The sequence below is a fragment of the Chrysemys picta genome, chromosome 2 (assembly GCF_011386835.1).
Source record: "Chrysemys picta bellii isolate R12L10 chromosome 2, ASM1138683v2, whole genome shotgun sequence".
Taxonomy (NCBI): domain Eukaryota; kingdom Metazoa; phylum Chordata; order Testudines; family Emydidae; genus Chrysemys; species Chrysemys picta.
The window spans coordinates 274,114,261-274,134,113 of record NC_088792.1 but is presented as its reverse complement, the minus strand read 5'-3'; the positions used below and the strand labels follow the sequence as shown (position 1 = coordinate 274,134,113).

The 19,853-nt window shown below is 39.2% G+C and overlaps 1 protein-coding gene across 24 annotated transcripts in view; it reads right to left on the bottom strand.

The window, feature by feature from the left end:
• The window catches only part of EFR3A (EFR3 homolog A), a 151,663-nt gene that overhangs the window by 26,507 nt on the left and 105,303 nt on the right, over nucleotides 1-19,853 (bottom strand). For all 24 annotated transcript variants that reach the window (XR_010599015.1, XR_010599013.1, XR_010599018.1 and 21 more), the window contains 11 exons: nucleotides 18,454-18,532; nucleotides 16,433-16,568; nucleotides 12,926-13,090; nucleotides 11,409-11,523; nucleotides 10,375-10,426; nucleotides 8,405-8,577; nucleotides 7,722-7,797; nucleotides 4,308-4,469; nucleotides 2,881-3,012; nucleotides 1,968-2,035; nucleotides 1,068-1,195 (listed from right to left, as the gene is read on the bottom strand). Coding sequence is in view for 19 of the 24 variants with exons in the window: in XM_065586159.1 (XP_065442231.1) it covers nucleotides 1,068-1,195; nucleotides 1,968-2,035; nucleotides 2,881-3,012; nucleotides 4,308-4,469; nucleotides 7,722-7,797; nucleotides 8,405-8,577; nucleotides 10,375-10,426; nucleotides 11,409-11,523; nucleotides 12,926-13,090; nucleotides 16,433-16,568; nucleotides 18,454-18,532 (1,286 nt within the window). In the remaining 5 variants the exon portion in view is untranslated. The remainder of the gene's footprint in view (nucleotides 1-1,067; nucleotides 1,196-1,967; nucleotides 2,036-2,880; nucleotides 3,013-4,307; nucleotides 4,470-7,721; nucleotides 7,798-8,404; nucleotides 8,578-10,374; nucleotides 10,427-11,408; nucleotides 11,524-12,925; nucleotides 13,091-16,432; nucleotides 16,569-18,453; nucleotides 18,533-19,853) is intronic.

The following is a 19,853-nucleotide window of genomic DNA, read 5'->3' as shown; positions in this document are numbered from 1 at the left end:
TAGGCTGCAAAAGTTTATAATTCAGCTTGAGACATCTTGGGGGGATTAATCCCCCCCAAATGACCCATAGTTACAATAGTATAAATCCAAAAAATATACATATCAGGCCTTGAAGCAGGAACTCTAGAAAGAAAAACTCGTTGCTAAGCAAAAAAATAGGAAAACAAAACATCAAAAACATGAGATCGCTTTCTCTAGCAACACAACCAGAAAAGTTATTTGCAAATTGTGGAGGGTAAAAGCTCCCACAATGCTTCTACATGGAGATATTTTATCGGCAACAGCACAATCCATCTCCCCCGTATTAAGAGGCAACAAATGTGCTAATTAGAGACAAACATAATAATGCATATAATATCTTGCTCATCAGTAGATCTCTAAAGGACATAAGCCTCATTGTTCCCTTTTTACATATACAGAAACTTAGGAAAAGAGGCAATGCGATTTGCCCAAGTTCATCAAGCAGGCCAGTGGAACAGAACCCAGGTCTCCTGAGTTCCAGTCCACTGCTCTATCCATTAGGCAACACTGCCTTTCCTAGTATTTTTGTTATGTGAACCCATGGTCTACTGAGAATTTGACTGAACCCAGTAACTCAGGCCACCATTCAGTCAAAAAGTGAATGTTTATGAACCAGGACTGGCTTTAAATTACTTATCTGGTGAACAATTAATGTGTATACAGAGATTCAACTTTCTGAAATTACTTTGTATTACAGTATTAAGTTAAATTTAGTAATAAGCACTACCATCTCACTTAACAAATACAGACTTTTTAATGAAATCGAAATGAGGTCAAAACTTTCCTCTTTGTGGCTTTTCTTTTTTTTTTTTTATTAAAGGATGCAGAAAATAATTCTTGGAGTTAAAATCCTGTGCTGTATACTGTACAGGACACCATGAACAAACTTTTACTTCTGAGGAAAACAGAAATTATACTGCCATGAAATTTTGATGCAAAGTATTCAAGTTACATATAGGTTGGATGTGGGTGACAGATCAGACATGAGACAAAATGAATTCTTAATAGCTGCTGTTGTAACATTTATGTCATTGATTACTGCTTACCTGTTACCTGGGGCACATATGGCACCGACAATCTTTCCACACTGTATCCACTGCCGCCTAATGATTCTGCAATCTTGTTTGTCAGGAAAAACAAGTTTTTTTCATGCTTCTCCAAAGATTTGGGAAGACTGTCAAATAATATATATTTAGCAATTAATATTTATTGATACAGGTCTATACATGTAATAAAATAAATCAAGATCATATTGGAAGTCAACTACCACCTAAAGAGGAGTCGTGTTGATGTTTCGATAGAAAGGAACATAGTTAAATTGGTTGTTAATCGATATATTCAAAGCTCTAATTTCTCTGTACATTTAAAAAACTATTATGAGTCCTGTTAACACAACACACCTAGACGATCTGCAACTTAATCATCACTGTTTATCCCTCACCTAGTCTAGGAGCTGCTAAAATATTCTTGGCCTCATTTTGATCCACCAGTTCAAAGTAATTGCAAATGAAATAGATGTTCTAATAATCAGATCAGCTTACATTCAAGAATAACTTTTCCAATCATCTTTTATGGATTTGAAAGATGATGATGTAGATAATGATTCTATTATTAAGTGTGGCTCTCCACTTCTGAAGGGTTTAGGATACCATGCTACATTTAAAGTTACACAGAGTACTAATAAAATAGCTTATATTACTCAGACGGTTTAGCATCAACATGCAACTTACTTTTGACTAACCTTTCATTAAGAATTTAAAATTGAGATTTCCCATCTTATCTTTAATACAACATTTTTCTTCCCCAGTTTGTGTATCATTACCCTTTCTGTGCCACTTTTCCATAGATTCAACCTACTCCTATGATGTACAATTGTTTAATCTCACTAAAGGGAACATTAAAATTCATCATCATTCATTCCACTATAAATATTTGTATCTACATACATGCGCTTGTCTTTGAAGATGTTTTCTGGTAGAAAATAGGGTGCTTCCACAGTTCGTGTTTCAATGACCTGAAAAACAAGCAAAGTAATGTAAGCTGTCTTGGAGTGAATTAATTAAACTTTTCATTCTTATACTTACATATTTAATTTTTATTTGTCCATACAGAATATTGCATATATTGTATAGCAGATGCCACCACAATGGTACATTACTAGTTTGAATAGGTTAAGATATGTTTTCCCCTAAACTAACCAATATCTAAAAGAACTGTTTTATTTTAGACTGTCTGCTAGATTCTCAGTTGTCAGAAATCAGCATGGCTTCTCTAAAGGCAACGGAGCTATATGTTTTACACTAGCCGAGGATCTGGCCAATAAATATAAAATTTCAATTATAATGAAACGTAATGTAGGTGAACAAAATTAAAACGCTACACTAGAAGAGGTGAAAATTAACCGTACAAGCTTGGAGCTAGTATGTAATTCCCATTGAGCTGACAGAGATTGCACTACAGTAGTATTAACAGGCACAGATATATTATGGGCATTAGTTCTTATTATACAGAGTCTCTGGAGAGAGAGTTGAATATCACCTTACAGTGGTTCCAGCTTCATATTCCCAAGATTCTGCAGTAAGAAATGCAGCCGCTAACGTATTTACTAGAGAGGCCATTGCAACAGATATGACGACAACACAAATTATGCAAAAAGGAGGGTGTGCGCATAAGGCAACAGTGACAATGGCAGTATCTCTACATATTCTACCTATTACATGTAGTCTTTCTGAGCTTTAAATCAGTCAGCATGTTGCTATGCCAAAAGACACTAAAAAGAAAAGAAACATTTAGCAAAAGTTATTTAATTGTTGTAGTTTGTGAAATGCCATGCTATTGAAGTGACTGATTTTATACTACCTTGCTGACATGCTGGCAAAAGGCAGGGACTGCAATCATCTGACTTAGAAAGTTGAGGTAGGCTGCAACCAATGCCATGACACCGCAGCGATTGAACATTGGCAAGTTATCCTCATTAATAATGATGATATCCTATAATAAAAAGGAAAACATCAAGTGGCCCAACGTTTACAAGTTATTCTGAATGTACATGAATGTTTCATAATCACTCTGTGTACACTACTAACTAGTAACTAGTGCTTAATGCCTTCATCTGAAGGGCTCAGTGCAGTTCAAATACATAGCCTCTTAACATTCTTGAAGTAGGTAAGCAATAGCCTCATTCTACAGCTGGGAACAACTAATGTAAGGGAATGTAAGGACCCACAGTTACACCATGAGTATGGTAGAGCAAAGCACAGGGACCCAATTCAACTCTATCCCCATAGGATATGAATAACTCTACTGAAACCTCTGGGGGTTACTTCCTTCTCCACCATGGGACATGTCTTTTGACACCTAGTCCTGTGTCTTCCCCAGAAGACCCCCTCCCCATCCTAAATATAGCATTTCCAGTGAATTAGAATGTTATTTTAAAACATAAATTTTGCAAGATGACTTAAAAACAGACAAAATATTGGCATGAGTCACAGGCAAAACATATCAAAAACATATCCTTAATCTTCACAGTGGTTAACTGTTAGAAAGGTGAAGTGACTTGCTTAGGACCACATAATGAATCACTGGAAAAGCCAGGATTAGAGCTCAGGACTGATTTCTATCCAGATTTTTCTACTGCTCCAATAACCATGGTATCTAAACTGTTGAATCCACACTCCTGTTCATTCTTCCAGATCACACTGCTTTTCTACTGTATTTAGCAACCTTTTAGTAAAGTCTTATTTTATTTAGTTTAATAAAAGAGACCCACGCAAAATTTTAGCAGTTTGAAAAACAGGCACTTATTTAGTTGCCTGTTTTTCAAAGGAAGCTGCTGGTACTCATGCCACATATTTAGATTTCTTTCTATCTTGAAAATCTTGGCTCCTGTTTCTGAATATATGCAAAAACCCAATGCAAATTAAAATAATCTCAATACTCAGCTTCTCATATTCATTTATATTTACTTATAGAGTGACTAGATTTATGGCTCATTAGAACAATCTGTAACCCACTAATCTTCCTTTGTCCCATGACTGGAGAAATGTTAACTGGTCACTTCACTTTGAATGGTCTCTTGCAACATGTGTTAACGCCGTATGTTAAACAATTTGCTCCACCTTGTATTTTACCTGAGACACTGGCTGCCTTTCCGAGACCTGAAGAAGAGTTCTGTGTAAACTTGCTTCTTTCACCAACAGAAGTTGGTCCAATAAAAGATATCCATAAATTAATTAAATAAATAAATCCATTAATGGATTAACCCAAGTATCATTCCTGAAGCTTACCTGCAAAGCAATGGCCAGTCGAATGAGGTCAATAACCACTTCTTCATTAGCTAGTTCGATTGTTATAAGAGCTAGAGACGTGTACAGCAGCTCAAAATTCTTTTGGACATTATCTTCTTCTTTACAGCCTAAGTAGATGTGCCTGTACAACTGCTGCCCATGCTATAAAAAGTGCAGAAAAAGGGACAGTCAATACTGAAAAGATACTGTTAATAAAGATTATTTTAAAATACACCAAAACAGGTTATTAAACAAAAGAGCACTACCTTGCTACCTTGAGTGCAATTTTAGAGTAATATGCCATTTTATGTGAACACAATTTTGAGTCTTATATAAATAGTTTAAAACAGTGGTTCTCAAAGCCGGTCCGCTGCTTGTTCAGGGTAAGCACCCTGGCGGGTCAGGCCGGTTTGTTTACCTGACGCGTCCGCAGGTTCAGCCGATCGCGACTCCCACTGGCCGCGGTTCACCGCTCCAGGCCAATGGGGGCTGCAGGAAGCGGCGTGGGCCGAGGGATGTGCTGGCTGCCCTTCCCGCAGCCCCCATTGGCCTGGAGCGGTGAACCGCGGCCAGTGGGAGTCGCGATCGGCTGAACCTGCGGACGCGTCAGGTAAATAAACTGGCCCGGCCCACCAGGATGCTTACCCTGAACAAGCGGCGGACCGGCTTTGAGAACCACTGGTTTAAAAGACAAAAAAGTCATACAGAACATTATACAGGAATCATATATATCCTCCGCCAGGTTTTACACTGACATGAAGTATTCACTAAAACGAACATCTACATCAGTTTATGGAAGTGGGGGGAGGGAATGAAAAAATAGATCTTAGGCATGTTTGAAAATTTTACCAAAGTGACTAACAAGCCCAAGCCCCATTTTCAAAAGTGAGTAAGGCACTTAAGGAGCCTAAATCCCATTTACTTTCAGTGAGAATTAGGCTCCCAATTGGCTAAGTCTCTTTTGAAAATAACACATTGACACTTTTTACCCTCTTGTACAGCAAACCAAATCACAGTAACATTACAAAAAAAAGAAGAACAGGAGGACTTGTGGCACCTTAGAGACTAACAAATTTATTAGAGCATAAGCTTTCGTGGACTATAGCCCACTTCTTCGGATGCTATATGCATCCGAAGAAGTGGGCTATAGTCCACGAAAGCTTATGCTCTAATAAATTTGTTAGTCTCTAAGGTGCCACAAGTCCTCCTGTTCTTCTTTTTGCGGATACAGACTAACACGGCTGCTACTCTGAAAAGTAACATTACAATTAAGGAGTCTATAATTATCAATCTACACTTTCAAGTAATGTCCTAAGCACCAGCCAAATCTATTCTTTAAAGAAATGATTATTTCAAGGCAAAGAATGAACATATAGTAAGAATGATCTAGAAAGGCCATTCCTTACGCAACTGTCTGCTCATGGTTTTTCCCTTTTCTATGGAATGCCCTGACATGCCCTTGCAGATAATAGACAAATGTATACATAGCAGAGGTATTAACATCACTCAACAGCAGTTAGCAAGGTTTAAAATTACAGGGATCCAGATGGATTCAGTTCTTCGTTCTACAAATGGCAGCTTACTATTTCAAAGCTGCTACAGCCTAACTGAGCCTGATATTTCTAGCTAGCAAATATCTACATCTCAACAACTGCAATGCTAGTTAGAAAAATCTCTGTTAGGAGGTTGCTAGCAGACATTACTAGTTTTATGTTTCTCAATGGGAGTACTGCATATAAGTGTTTGACCAGCAAATTATTTCTCTACACTAGGGTCTGCATCCTTATTTCAGAAGCTAATACTTCTAAACAAAACTGAATTTTAAGATCTTGTGTCCAATAATGCATGTGGTCAAAAATCTAATGATTATGTAGATTTCTTTAAATATGTTTAGGTTTTTTTCCTTTATTTTTTCCGTATGTCATTCACCCTCTCAGACTAGATACGGCAACAAAGGTATTATACATCCATAGCCAGAGCCTGTGACATTAGATACGAAATTATGACTGATCCTGCAGTGAAGGCATAATGAGAAGCAAGTTTGATAGGGAGAAGTCATTTAAACAAACAAGCATAACTCCTTTAATAATATGAGAAACTGAAAAGATACCACAATACAACACTTTTCACAAATTAATTTTGAATGTGTTGCCCGATTCTTTAGTGGTTATTGATTATTATTGATTTCCAATTAAGTACCAATTGAAAGAGCTGGGGATTTTAGGGTTCTTATCCCAGAATTGGGCACAACAGAATCAAGCTCATCAAGTTTACTATCTGGTTGGGAACCCAGATGTGCACAACGATGACATCCACACTGAGGGCAAAGCAAAGCTTTACTAATTATGCTAATAAAAGTGATTAAAGACACAAAGACTCCAAACCACATAAAAAATTAGCAAAAATACAGAGTTAAGATAATATCTTGTACCATTCCTGACATATACTAACACCGCTTCTTGGGGACCTGGCAGTAAGAGATAAAGGTCCTGCTCTGCCCCATGTATGCCAAACGGGTCAGAACACTCCCTACTTGGTGGTCTGGCCTCTTATATGGCCATGGGACTGTCACGAATATTCATACAAATGCCCAGCCTTCCTTGTCCCTATCTAACTTCCTCACCCTAATAATATTGGTGTGTCCTTATCCTATAGGTTAGTGTATTAATGATTTTAGCGTTATATAATCATCATATACGTTAATTAGTTGCCAAGGCAAGCTTGTGGTTAAGCATCTGCCAATGTTTCTATCCAAGCCTAGTACCACAGTTAAATGTTCCTCTGGTTATCAGGTATCATTTTGTACAAACTCTCCCCCTTAAGCATACTATGCCCAGTTCCCCAAACTTGGGGTGACTGTTAGGACACTTATCTACGCTAAAGTTTATAGGCCTCAAAGTCTTGTGCTAACTGCTTAAGCTAATGCCTTACAGGATACAGCCTGAAGGTTCCTTGTGTTACTGCTAAGTAAAGTAAAATGCTAAAGCTAGCTCTATGGGCTATAAATGTTGTCTTTAATCCTCAGTGATTTTTTTTTTTTTTTTAAAGATCTGTATTGGAAGACCATAATGAAGTTATTGGTGCTCCACATGAGTCTGGGTGCATGGAACTTACTTCAGGATCAGGGCTTAAAGTCGTTGAAGTCCTGATTCTGCAAAGTACCTAACTTCATGCATGCGGGTACTCCCACTGAATGAGAGATTAAGCTGTAAATTCTTCAGTGCACAGAACTGTCTCGGAAATGATTCAGTACCTTGCTTTTAAGGTGCTATAAATTAAAATAAATGTATAAAATAATTTTATATTGAGATTTTTAATTTGATGTGAAAATGTTGCAGCAAAGAAAGATGAGTTAATGATTCAGCTACTTTACATGCTCCTTCAAAGGAAAAGATAACTGTTTCATGCTATTACCTTCTTCATGAAGCTCACGTCTTGCCTTGAAATTTTGTCTCGTTTTATCTTTAGATCAGAAACATCTGGTATTATTCTACAAAGGCAACAAGTATGTCATTTTAATAAGATACCTTAACAAATTATAAATAGGTTAAGTTGTATGGGGAAAAACAGGCTACGTAATATATATATGAGCTATTCAAAACATTCTTGCAATTTCCATTTTAATTATACCCATGTTTAACAATCACATTCAATTTTCAGTTTTAAAGGAAGGAAACAAAAGTAATTATGACTCAAACACAGAAGATTGCATTTTACAGAGCAACAACTATCTTCTACAAAGCAAAAATACAATTAAAAACTTAATGAAACCAACAACTATTCAGAACTTCCATTTAATAAATAATATATTGGGGCCTGGACATTGAAGGACGGAGATGGTTCTATCAATATAACTGTTTTCCAGTTTTGTTATGGCAAGGTGGACTACAGTGTTACTAAAATGCATAGTAAACAATAAGACATTGGAAGCTATGTGTATAAGGAACCATATCTAACAATTTAAAGTTTGGGAAAATAGTGCATTAAAATGTTTGTGCTTTGAAAAATATATAATTCACTATATGCATTACTTTATCATTTGGATATTAAACTAGAAACAATTATTATAACTGAAGCCATTAAAACCAGAACACTACCTTATTCCTCTAAGTTTTGCTCTGTTGTCATGTCGATCAATAAGATTATGCAATATTTCCAAGACCAGCTGTCTTAGTTCAGAGTCTTCCATGAGTGAAGGAGACAATAAAGGATCAAGAAATGGGGCAGGAAGAGCAGCAGCAATAGTCTTTGCATTGTATCCTGAAGTCACCTGTTCATTATTCAAGAGAACATAAGTAATACCATTGTAAACCATTATTATGTGAGTAGATAAGAATTATTCTCAACTTCCACTCCATTTCTGAGTGAGCAGATTTTGTTCAAGTGTTTGGGGGGATAGGTTCATTTGTAAATGCAATTAACTTGGAATTTCCTGACTTGACTGTTTATTCATGCATTCTTAATATTATCTTAAGAGGATTTTTTTAAAAACTAGAATTTCTGGGTCTCCCTCTCCCTGTAAAAAGAAAAATATTTCTTAAGCTGGATATTACAGGAATGCCCTATCCCATGAAAGATGTGCACTGAATGAGGCAACAGTTTGTACAAAGGTCTGCCTCTTTTAGGGCCTGATCCAATATTCACTAAAGTCAATGGAAAGATTCCCCATTGACTAATTGACTTTGGCTCATGACCTCAAAGCGCTTATTGTACAATTGTATCCATATGGGCAGATCCCTCAGCCTGTGTGAAAGCAGTTCCAGAATCAGCATCTACATGTTATATTTCAAGCTCCTGGACACAATATGAGATTGGATAATAAATATGTGAAAAAACTATGCTCCAGGCACAGAAGGTTTTTAACCATTCAATCTAAAGAATGAGGTTAGGAGTCCTGCCTCATTCAATGAGTCCCTTAACAGCTGAACCATATATGCAACAAGCTGTCCCTTGTAGACTTATCTAGGTCGCCCAACCACATGTGCAGATGCAATACAGCCTTTCTTTGCATAGAAAATTGGTAAAAAAAGAACACATTCATATTGCAAGTGTTGTGTATACAAAACATTCTACTTTCAAACCCTAAAACTTGACCAATTTTACTGGAAATTTTAAATACAACTCCTCTCAATAACAGCAATTTTACGGCTGAATAATTTCCTAGCCACACCACTTTCTGCACTACATCTGGTTACTCCCCGCCGCTGCTGGAGGCCAGGGTTCCCCGCAGCTCCTAGCCGCCGCGGGCAGTGGGGGGACCCTGCAGCTCCCAGCTACCGCAGCCGAAGTCACGGAGGTCTCGAAGTCATGGATTCCGTGACAAAATCGGAGCCTTACCTATTATATAGCAACAATGATCAAAACCACAATCTAAATCACTCTACAAACATTTCGCTCCCTTCTACCAAGGATGAGTTATTAAAACCAACTGAAACTCATAAGGTGTTTCCTAGAGCCCCGGGTCATTTGGTAAATTTCATATTTAAGTGTAATTTGAATGGCTGAAGAAATGTTAAAGTTTAAAAGACAATATTTGTGAAAAATCAGTATTTCTAATTATGCCTTTTAAGAAGATGAAGAAGGCTTGGGAGGTGAGGCACTAAGTGAGTGATGGTGCCTGAAGTGCTATGCCATTTTAAACCACAATGCCTCCTGAGGCACTGGGCGCTTAATAAGCACCCACTGCTACACCTTAGAAAGGTATAGAAAGTGTTCTACCAATTTCAGCTCTCCTAGTGGTGGAGAGGAAAAAATGTTCCACTTTGAGGTTGCTAGCACTGCTGGCAGAACTAGCCACTTCAACTCCCTGGCATTCTTTGGGCCTACAGTCCCAATTATGACGGACATCCTCTGAACTATTCTGTGGGAATGGAGGATTAACTTCTGAGCTACTTGTAAAGCACCTGTGCTTGAGAAGCTGTGATTTTACTTTAAATATTTACATATCTTGGTAGTGTGAACATGTACACTGCATTTCATAATTTGACTAGAATCAAAATTCTGTGCGTTTACAGAATAAGTTATCTACAGCATTTTTTAGAAAATATATTTAACAAATAACGCTTACCATAAGTAAAGATCTCAGCAACATGATCTGAATCCGCCTAGTTCCCAAATCCCTAGAATCGGGGGAGATACTCAAAAGTTAGCTTGAATCAATTTCTCTGGATAACTTCAAAATATTATTCAACCACAAATACGGTTTTTAATAATTTCTTGTGTGCCAAGAGGAAACCAACAAGCTAGGAGAGCAAGGTACAAGACTAACCAAAAAAGGGTGTACACCGATAAAAGAGGTACAAATAAATGGGTAAAAAACCATTTCAAAGGGATAGTTACAGGAAGGCACACAACTGAGTAAGCAATTAGACACAAAGAACATACAAAGTAACACAGGACGATGCTGTAAATAGAGAGGGGCCTAAATTTCATAAGTTTCCTCAATATTGAATGCTTCCTTATATGAAGTGCTGAACTTGGTATATATTGAGCCTAAATGTCAGAAGTGCGGAGCACTCACAGCTTCCAATGAATTCAAATGGAATTGTGGCTGGTCAGCACTTCGGAAAAATCAGGCCTTAAGTGTCCATGTTGACCACCCAATTTTAAAATGAAAAAGAAGCCATCTGAAGTTAAACGAGTTCAGCATCATTTTTCCACCATGACTCCTTCTCTTAATCTTAAAGTCAATTAGTATAGAATGAAGCAGAAAACTTTCTGAATTATTCAGCTGTCTAAAAATTTGTAGCCAGAAGAGAATTCAATGACTAAAAGCATACTTCCTAAAAATGTGAGGAATTAATGGAACATTAAGTGCAGTGATTTTTAGAAACACCTATATGAGTTTGAAGAGCAGAAATTTTGTAGTGCACATGTAGGGCTTTCCAATCAACTGTAATTAAAGTTGCATTTTGGATTCTGGGTTCAGACTGCTGTCATTGTGTGTGGCTTGTTTCTCTAGCACATTTAATAGAAACCTAGCAGCTGAGAGTTATTTTAAATTCCAATTTTTAAAAGTTCTACTTTAGCAGGGCTTCAGAACAGAAAAGAGTTTATATTCAGAAGCTCAAAAAAAAAAAAAAAAAGCAACAAAGTACAAACCCAAGGTGGCTTGTATCCAGCGAATGTGAGGATGTCCCAAAAACAGGTACTTTCCCCATAACGAACATCATAATCTCTGACCGCTGGTAATCTGGGAGATTGCTCCCAAAAAACCCTAAATAAAAATGGAGAGAAAGATGACATTTCAAGCTACTCTCTTTATATTACAGAGGTTAATAAATGTAAGAAATAAAATATCTACTCTATCTGGGTCTCCTGTACCTTTTGCAATTTTCTAGTTTGTATTACGGCTGTAATAGATACGGAGTCATCATCTGTGCAACTCTGCCCATTAGTATACACCAGCTTGTCACGACTGCCTCCTTCTCCCTCTTCCCCCCAACACACACTTTCTAGTCTCATCTTTCCTGAGTAATTATACTATTTAAACCAGGGCATTTGACATTAATTGCAAGGTAACAGAATATTCAGGAGCTGGAAATTTTCCAAGCTAGAACAAAATTTAATTCAATTCCTTACCTTTGCACATTCCTATGCTATTATTAAACATGAATGGGGTGTTCAAAAGAGAACTCTTACAATAATATGACTATGCTCTTTCTTCACCTATCAACTACAATACAGTAATGTTAAATCTGGATTTTTGAGCTAGAAAGATTTCTAAAACCATGACAAAGTTTTTTTAAGAAAGTTGAGTCTTACAATTGAGAAATAGCTACTGCAGTCGTAAAGGTTAAGGTACAGAGAAATTTTAAAAACAGATTTGCCAAATTTGCTGAACAAAAATTTGAGGGAATCAGACCTAAATAATTGGGGGAAATTTAAAGTAATAATTTTAATTAAATGCATAGCAACACAAATAGCACTAAAATAACAGGAATGTCTGAAAAGAGAGAAGTTATGCTAATGAAATTATTTACAGAAGTGGATGCTAAAACAGGATTTTGTGTCTCTTGGAAACACTGCAGTAACTCTATAAATACAAGTGGCCATTAGGTGTCATTGTTGCGGCTATGTTAGATTTTTGAACAAGTTTCCTAGCAGTAACACTTAAAATATATCTCACTACTGCATACTGTGATGCCCAGGTGGTTTTCATATCATGTAGATATCGTATACATATGAATTATACACTGCATACATTAATATATGGAAATTTAAAACAGCAGCTTTATATTTCAAGGGTTATGTTTTAGGTAAGAGGCATAAACCCATAGGTTTTATTTGTATTTTTCCAAAGCACAATATTCATCAGCAATATGACTCGGCCGAAGTGACAGAGTTCCATTTTTATTGTGTGTCAGTGACTGAAATCTTATTTGCCCAGTTGACAAGTAAAAAGACAGCTCCCTCCTACTCTCAACCCCACAAACCCAGCCTGTGTTCTAAAAGCTGGTGCAGTCAGACACCTTATTCTTATCTTGGTGGGAGTGAGGGGAAACAGAAGAGTTGAATGGCAAGACCTTTATTTAGAGGAGTGCTCTGTGTTTAGACTTCATACCCATGTCAGTTTTTAAGTGAGTCCATGCTCAACGGAAAAAAACCCTTTCACTCACCGATTGTTTGAATAATGGCATTCTGGACAATCCTCTCGTCGCTTTCTTTGGAGCTTGTGCTGAAACTGGCACTGCCAGTTGAGCTACGCCTCTCACCTAATTCAAAATCAACACTGAGACGCAAGTGCTTCAGTAGAGTATTAAACACTTCCAAGACAGTTGGGCCTGTAAAGTAATAGATAATAATGGCTGTAGTTTAAAAATGAAAAATGCCTAACAAAACTAGACACGTCTTCAACAATCCCTCTTCAAGAGAACTGTAGATTATGCTGAAAAGCACAGGTGAACTTGATTTGTTTGAAGGAGAAAGTAAGCAGTCAGAAATTCAAAGTCTTCAACACAAAACCACAGGGAGCATTATGGCTATTTTAAAGATGGCAACACTCTTTATAAGCAGGTATAATAGTGAAAATCTGTCCCTGAGTCTCTTTTGAAAATGGGTCTTAGGGTAAATTTTTCACACACACATCTAAGTCCCTGATCTTTCCAGTCTAAGAGCTTGATAACAGTAACATTTAAATGCATATTCTCACTGAAGTCTGAAGCTTTGTCTACATTAGGAAAATTAACTGCTGCTAACAGGTGTCATCAATGGATGCAACTGAACATACATGCACTTGCAGTTACATTAAGAACAAACTGAGTTAAACAGTTTCAGAAACCTCAGTTAAATCCTGCTTCATTTCTAGGCTTAGGGTTCCAACCCAGTTTTGACCACTGTTTCTGAGGTGGTGTTGAATGGTTTGTCCTTGTCTACACTTGCTTTTAAACCTTTTCAGCTCAACCCTCTGTCAGCAATGGAGACAAGGCTAATAGGTCTATTTATGCAAGTAGGACCACCTTACCTCTGGAAGAATCAGGCCCTTGCTTAAATCAACAATGAAAAACAAACTGCAAGCAATAGAAAAAACAAAGCAGAAAAAAAAGGAGCTCTTAGGTTAGAGTAGTTCCCACAGAGTAAGTGATTTGATTGGCTTCAGTTTCTTGTTGGTTCCTCAGATTTTATAAACATTAACAATTATTGTTATACATAATGAAATTGTGTATTTCAAGGGTTATTGCTAGACGTGAGAGAATTAAAAGGTACACAAGATCACAAAGGCTGCATAGGAATAGCATTGAGGAAAGCATGAAAATGGGAGAGGGAGACTGATATGTCTTCCAAATAATTTAAAAGTTCCATTATACACAAGTCTCACAATTAAGTTAAATAAATTTCCCCATTTAGGAAATTAAGAGAGTGTATTTAACTCCCAATTTTTCAAATTAAAAACAATTTAAAATGATCAGTTGTATGACGTGCCCATTTATGAAATTCTAAATATATTTTCACTGGCAAATTTATCTGGAAACCATCAATATAACTAACTGTGTGTGTTTTCAGATTCTGAAGAGCACAGTGCATTTTGGAACACCACTTTCCATGCATTCAGAGCATAACAGAATTAAGCCACCAACCCAAAGTACATTGCTGGGTCAGTAGCAACCTATAGGAAAGCTGACGAGTAGGCTTTTTCAGATACCTTTCATTAAGGCTAATAGAATGTCAATTACTAATGAGACACGTGACAAAATGAAAAGCCACACTGAATCACATAACCATAATGCATTCACTGGTGGTTGGAGCCTAACATTGATTTTATAATTATGAAGGATTATCACAATGGAGAGATTATCCGACGGATCTGTAGTGGAACCTGTGCTGTTCAACATATTCATAAATGATCTGGAAAATGGGGTGTGCAGAAAGGTGGCAAAATTTCAGATAGTTAAGTTCAAAGCTGACTGTTAACAGTTACAAAGGGATTTTAAAAAACCCAGGTGACTGGGCAACCAAATGGCAGATGAAATTCAATGTTGATAAGCGCAAAGTAATGCACAACAGAAAAAGTAATCCCAACTATATATACAAAATGATGGAGTTTAAATTAGTTGTTATCACTCAAGAAAGATCTTGAAGTCATTGTGGATAGTTCCCCAAAAACATCTGCTCAATGTGCAGTGGCAGTCAAAAAAGCAAACAGAATGCTAGAAACTACTAGGAAAGAGATAGATAATCAGACAGAAGATATTAGAATGCCATTATATAAATCCATGGTATGCCCGCATCTTGACTTCTGCGTGCAGATCTGATTGCCTCATCTCAAAAAAGATACACGAGAATTAGATAAGGTAGAGGAAGGCAAAAAATGGTTAGGGGTATGGAACAGCTTCCATACGATGAGAGATTAAAATGTTCATCTTAGAAAAGAGACGACTAAGGGGATGGGATATGATAGAGGTCAATAAAATCAAGAATTGTGTGGAAAAAAGTAAATAAAGTAGTGTTATTTACCCCTTCACATAAAACGTAAGAACCATGAGTCACTCCCCCTAATTAATAGGCAGTAGGTTTAAAAACAAACCTAAGGAAGTACCCTTCATACAACACAGTCAACTTGTGGGACTCATTTCCGTGGGATGCTATGAAGGTCAAAAAATATAACTGGGTTAAAACAAAACAAAACAAAAAAAACCCTGGATAAATTCAAGGATAATGGGTACATCAATGGCTATTAGCCAAGATGGTTTGGGAGGCAACACAATGCTCCAGATGTACTTAAGTCTCCAACTGCCAGAAGCTGGGACTGAACAAGGGGATGGATTACTTGATGATTGCCCTGTTCTGCTCATTCCCTCTGAAGCATCTGGCACTGGTCACTGTTGGACAGAATACTAGGCTAGATGGACCATTGGTCTGACCCAATATGGCCACTCTCATGTTCTAAGGAACAGTATTGATACATATATTTAGTGCCATAAGAGGCACCTCCCCAAGTGGGTGCACTGCTGTGTCTCAATTTCTCCTCCTATTTAGGGCTAGACAAAATCAGAAACATAATATTGAATTTCATCACAAAGTCTCTCCACTAGGGTTTCATTTATTAAACATAAAATTCAGCATTGTTCCTGGGCTCCTCAAGTCCCTTTTGGTTCTTCCCCAGAGTTTCACAATTACCAATCTATCAGGGCTTCACCGAATTTCCTTACCAAGGACTCTCAATTGTACTGCTACCAGGGTCCTGCCCCAGCTACTTCTGTGGAAGGAGCTCTGCCACTCCCACTCTGGACCCTTTGGCCACTGCTCTTCACTTAAAAGTTTTCCTTCTGCCGGTCATTGTGGAGACTCTTAGACCTTGGTTTCTCTCTGACTAAGCAACAACCCTTGTCTCTCTCACATAATTACTCAAGTCTACATCCCCTAGAATTCCTGCTTGTAAAGGGCTGAGGCCCTCTAACCGCCATGGTAGGCCACACCTGCAGTTATAGGACCAGCGCTCTGGAACAAGCTCTAAGTGCTGAACAAAATTTAGGTCAAGTTCCACCTACACCAAAGAGAATGGAAAATCTGATTTAATTATGGATTTGAAAGAAAAGCTAAAAAAGCCAACAGTTTAAGTTTTTATTCATTCTGAAATTCATTGAAATAGTTCATTGGTTTCATAAAATTAATTTACCATGACCCACCTATGGATCCTTTAGCAGCAATGGCAACTGCTTCCAAAAGAACCTGAATAATGCCTGCTCGGACTCGTGGCGAATCCCTTTTGCGAGCATCAAGGTGTCCAAGAGTCTCCTGTATTACGTGATGGGAGTATTGTGCCTATAAAAGAAAAAAAATGGTTTGTTACTTTCCTTTCTAATTAAAGATATCTCCAAACACAAATATTCAGCCCTGAACTCAGACTAATAATCTTGAGTGGTGTTCCTCTTCTCTTTAGCACTGCTTTTGGGCACAATTATACATTTCTACATTCCAGTCAATAAAGAGCTTGACTAAAGGTGGATAAAGGATGCCAGGACCATTTTCCATTAGTACCCCCTGTGACGAACTGGGACTGTCCTTACTCTGGTCTTTAAATGCTGACAGGGGAGTGTGGCTAGGATGGTCTGTGTTGGGGAATGGGAGACTGACCAAGGGAAAATACCTGAGCATGTAACGTGAGAACCCAGGAAGGGGTTAGAGACCAGGTGACACCTTTGCCCGGGGAAACTGAACAAAGGCTGTGGGAGGGGTTGCTGAAGGGAGAGTTTTCAGGAGCTGGCTGGTGATATGGCTGGGGGGCAGACAGGGCTCTGACCTCCCAAGAGGGCTGGGGTGCCCTGGGACCCCAAGATGGACCTGAGGGGAGTCCTGTTGTCTGTGCCTGCAAGACCTGTCTTGGACTGTATTCCTGTCGTCTAAATAAACCTTCTGCTTTACTGGCTGGCTGAGAGTCATGGTGAATCGCAGGAAGCCGGGGGTGCAGGGCCCTGAGTCCCCCATACTCCGTGACACCCCCCCATCTCTCAATTTCTCAGAATGAGCGCAGCCTTATTTAAGTGGTACACTGATGGAATGGCAAATATTACTTGTATCACTTGGATCAATAGTTTGAGTTAATAAAGTGACAATTCTTTGCCTTTTGGATGTGTGTGCTGGTTATGACCTGAAAGTCAGTTTTATTCTTCCTCCTTCCTCACACCTAAAAATCTGACAACATATGGGATTAGATACTCAACAACTGTGATTCTTAGTCACCGTTACAGGGTTAAATTGTTTGACAACTACTGGAGGATGAGATCGAATTTTCTTATAAGGCACATAAATGGCAGGGACATTGTATATTCTTTGCCTTCATCTACCACCAAATAGAGATCGACCATTGTGAGTAAGGCTGTGAGTCTGCCACGGAGGTCACGGATTCCATGACTTTCCGTGACCTCCGTGACTTCTGCAGCGGCTGGTGCTGGCTCAGTGGCTACATGGCTCTGGCAGCACCGGGCCAGAAGCAGCAGTTTGGGTGTGTGGGAGGGGGTTCAGGGCTAGGGGATTGGGGGGAATGCGGGGGGGCGGGCACTTACCTCGGGATGGGGGGCTCCCCGGCTTCCACTGGTATGGCCCTGCAGCTCCTAGGCAGTGGAGGGACGGGGCTACACGCCGCACACTACCCGTGGGTACCGCCCCCGCAGCTCCCATTGGCTGCGGTTCCCGGACAATGGGAGCTGTGGCAGCCGGCGCTTGTGGCAGGAGCAGAGCGCCGAGCCCCCTGACCCCTCCACCACCTAATTGCTGCAGGGACGCGGAGCCGGGTAGGGAGCCCCTGCCAGCCCTGCTAACACTTCCGCCTCAGCACCAGCGGGGGTCCCAGGCCATGCTGCCTGGCCACTCTCCACCACTACCAGTGAGGTCCCGGGCCGCACTGCCTCCTCCCCTCCCTCCCCCACCAGTGGGGTCCTGGGACACCTCCCTCAATGCCCCCGGATCGCCCCACCCAGAGCACCTGTGGCCCCGCGCCCAAGATTTACTCATGGGTATTTTTAGTAAAAGTCATGGACAGATCATGGGCAGTAAACAAAAATTCACAGCCTGTGACCTATCCATGACTTTTACTAAAAATACCCGTGACTAAAACAGCCTTAATTATGAGTAAGCGAGCATATAATTCATTTAGTCAGCTTTGTTCTTATGGTACATACAGGTCATCACCGGACTACATCAAACCTACCTGTATAGAATACATGATGATTTTGAAGCAGGAGACAGCAAATTCATTGGGGTCCCATAGTCTGTGATGGTCTAAATGTCTGTTACAAAAAAACAAAAGACATCAGTTTTTCCCAGTGTTTGTTTTTTATACTGGTTCTTGACAAAATTATGGATTCTATTCTAGCAACTGGTTTTCAGTCATTTTAAACTGAAAGTCCTGTTTGTAACGATGAGACTATTTTTGTGGTCCCATTTATCATTGCTGTATATCAAAAGATTTTCAGCTAGTTAGCTCTTAAATGATGGTTTTGTGATTACAGAAGAGGACTGGAAGTCAGGAGACCCATGTTCTATTTGCCAAAACCTCTGGCCAGAATGTTGACATTTGGGTGTCTAAAGTTGGTCACCTTAGTTTCTATTTAGGAACCTAAATACGTGGCTTTATTATCAGAGGTACTGAGCATTCACAGGTCCCTCTGAAAGCAACCCCCATGTAAGATAAGGAAGTATTATCCCAATCTTGTAGTTGAGGAAGCTGAGGCATAAAGGCCAATATTTTGAAAATTCATAGTTCGAGTATATGATCGTATGGGTTCTCCACCATAGGATGTGCACATGCCCATGCACTCTCAGAGACTGCACAGTAGTGACTGCAAGCCTTTGCCTGCACAGAGCAGTATCTTGTGCTTTGAGCAAGGGCATTTAAGGAAGCGAAAACTCGTTGTTGCTCAGTTTCTTCTCAACAGCCTGCGGCATCAGGACACAGCATTCTGATTTACGTGCTGCAACGAAAAGACGCTTTAGTAGATCCCAAACCACTCAGATCCAGACCATTCTAGTACCACCAGCACACTTTCTGCACACCTCAGGAGACCTTCCAGAAAAGAGTCAAACTGCAGAGACAGGGATCTTCCACCCGTACTTCTTAATCTGCCCATCCTTCTAAGAGGCGGTTTTGACAGCTCGGTTGAGGGAATCAACCAACCTATTCCACTGGATCCTCTGTTGTGCAACTATAGCCCCTTTGGAAACTGACTGTCTTACTTTTTGCTTGCCTGGGAACATCCTACTTCAGACAAGTGGATATTGGAGGTTATCCACTTCCATCCTATCCCTCCCCTCCACCCTCTTCAAGGACTTCTCAGAAGGAACTCCTAGAATAATAAATTAAATCTCTCCTCCCCCTGGGGGCAGTGAAGCCAGTTCCACTAGAATTCGTCAGAAGATGCTTCTTTTCCAATTGCTTTCTAGATACCAAGAGAGCTAGCAGATAGAGACCAATCCTTGATCTAAGGAACTTGAACAACTATGTTCTAGCACACATCTCAGAATAGTGACACTATTCCATAATCCCTTCCTGAGATCCAGGAAGATGTTTAGTTGATGTCAACCTTCAGGATACTTTCAAGTAGCGATCCA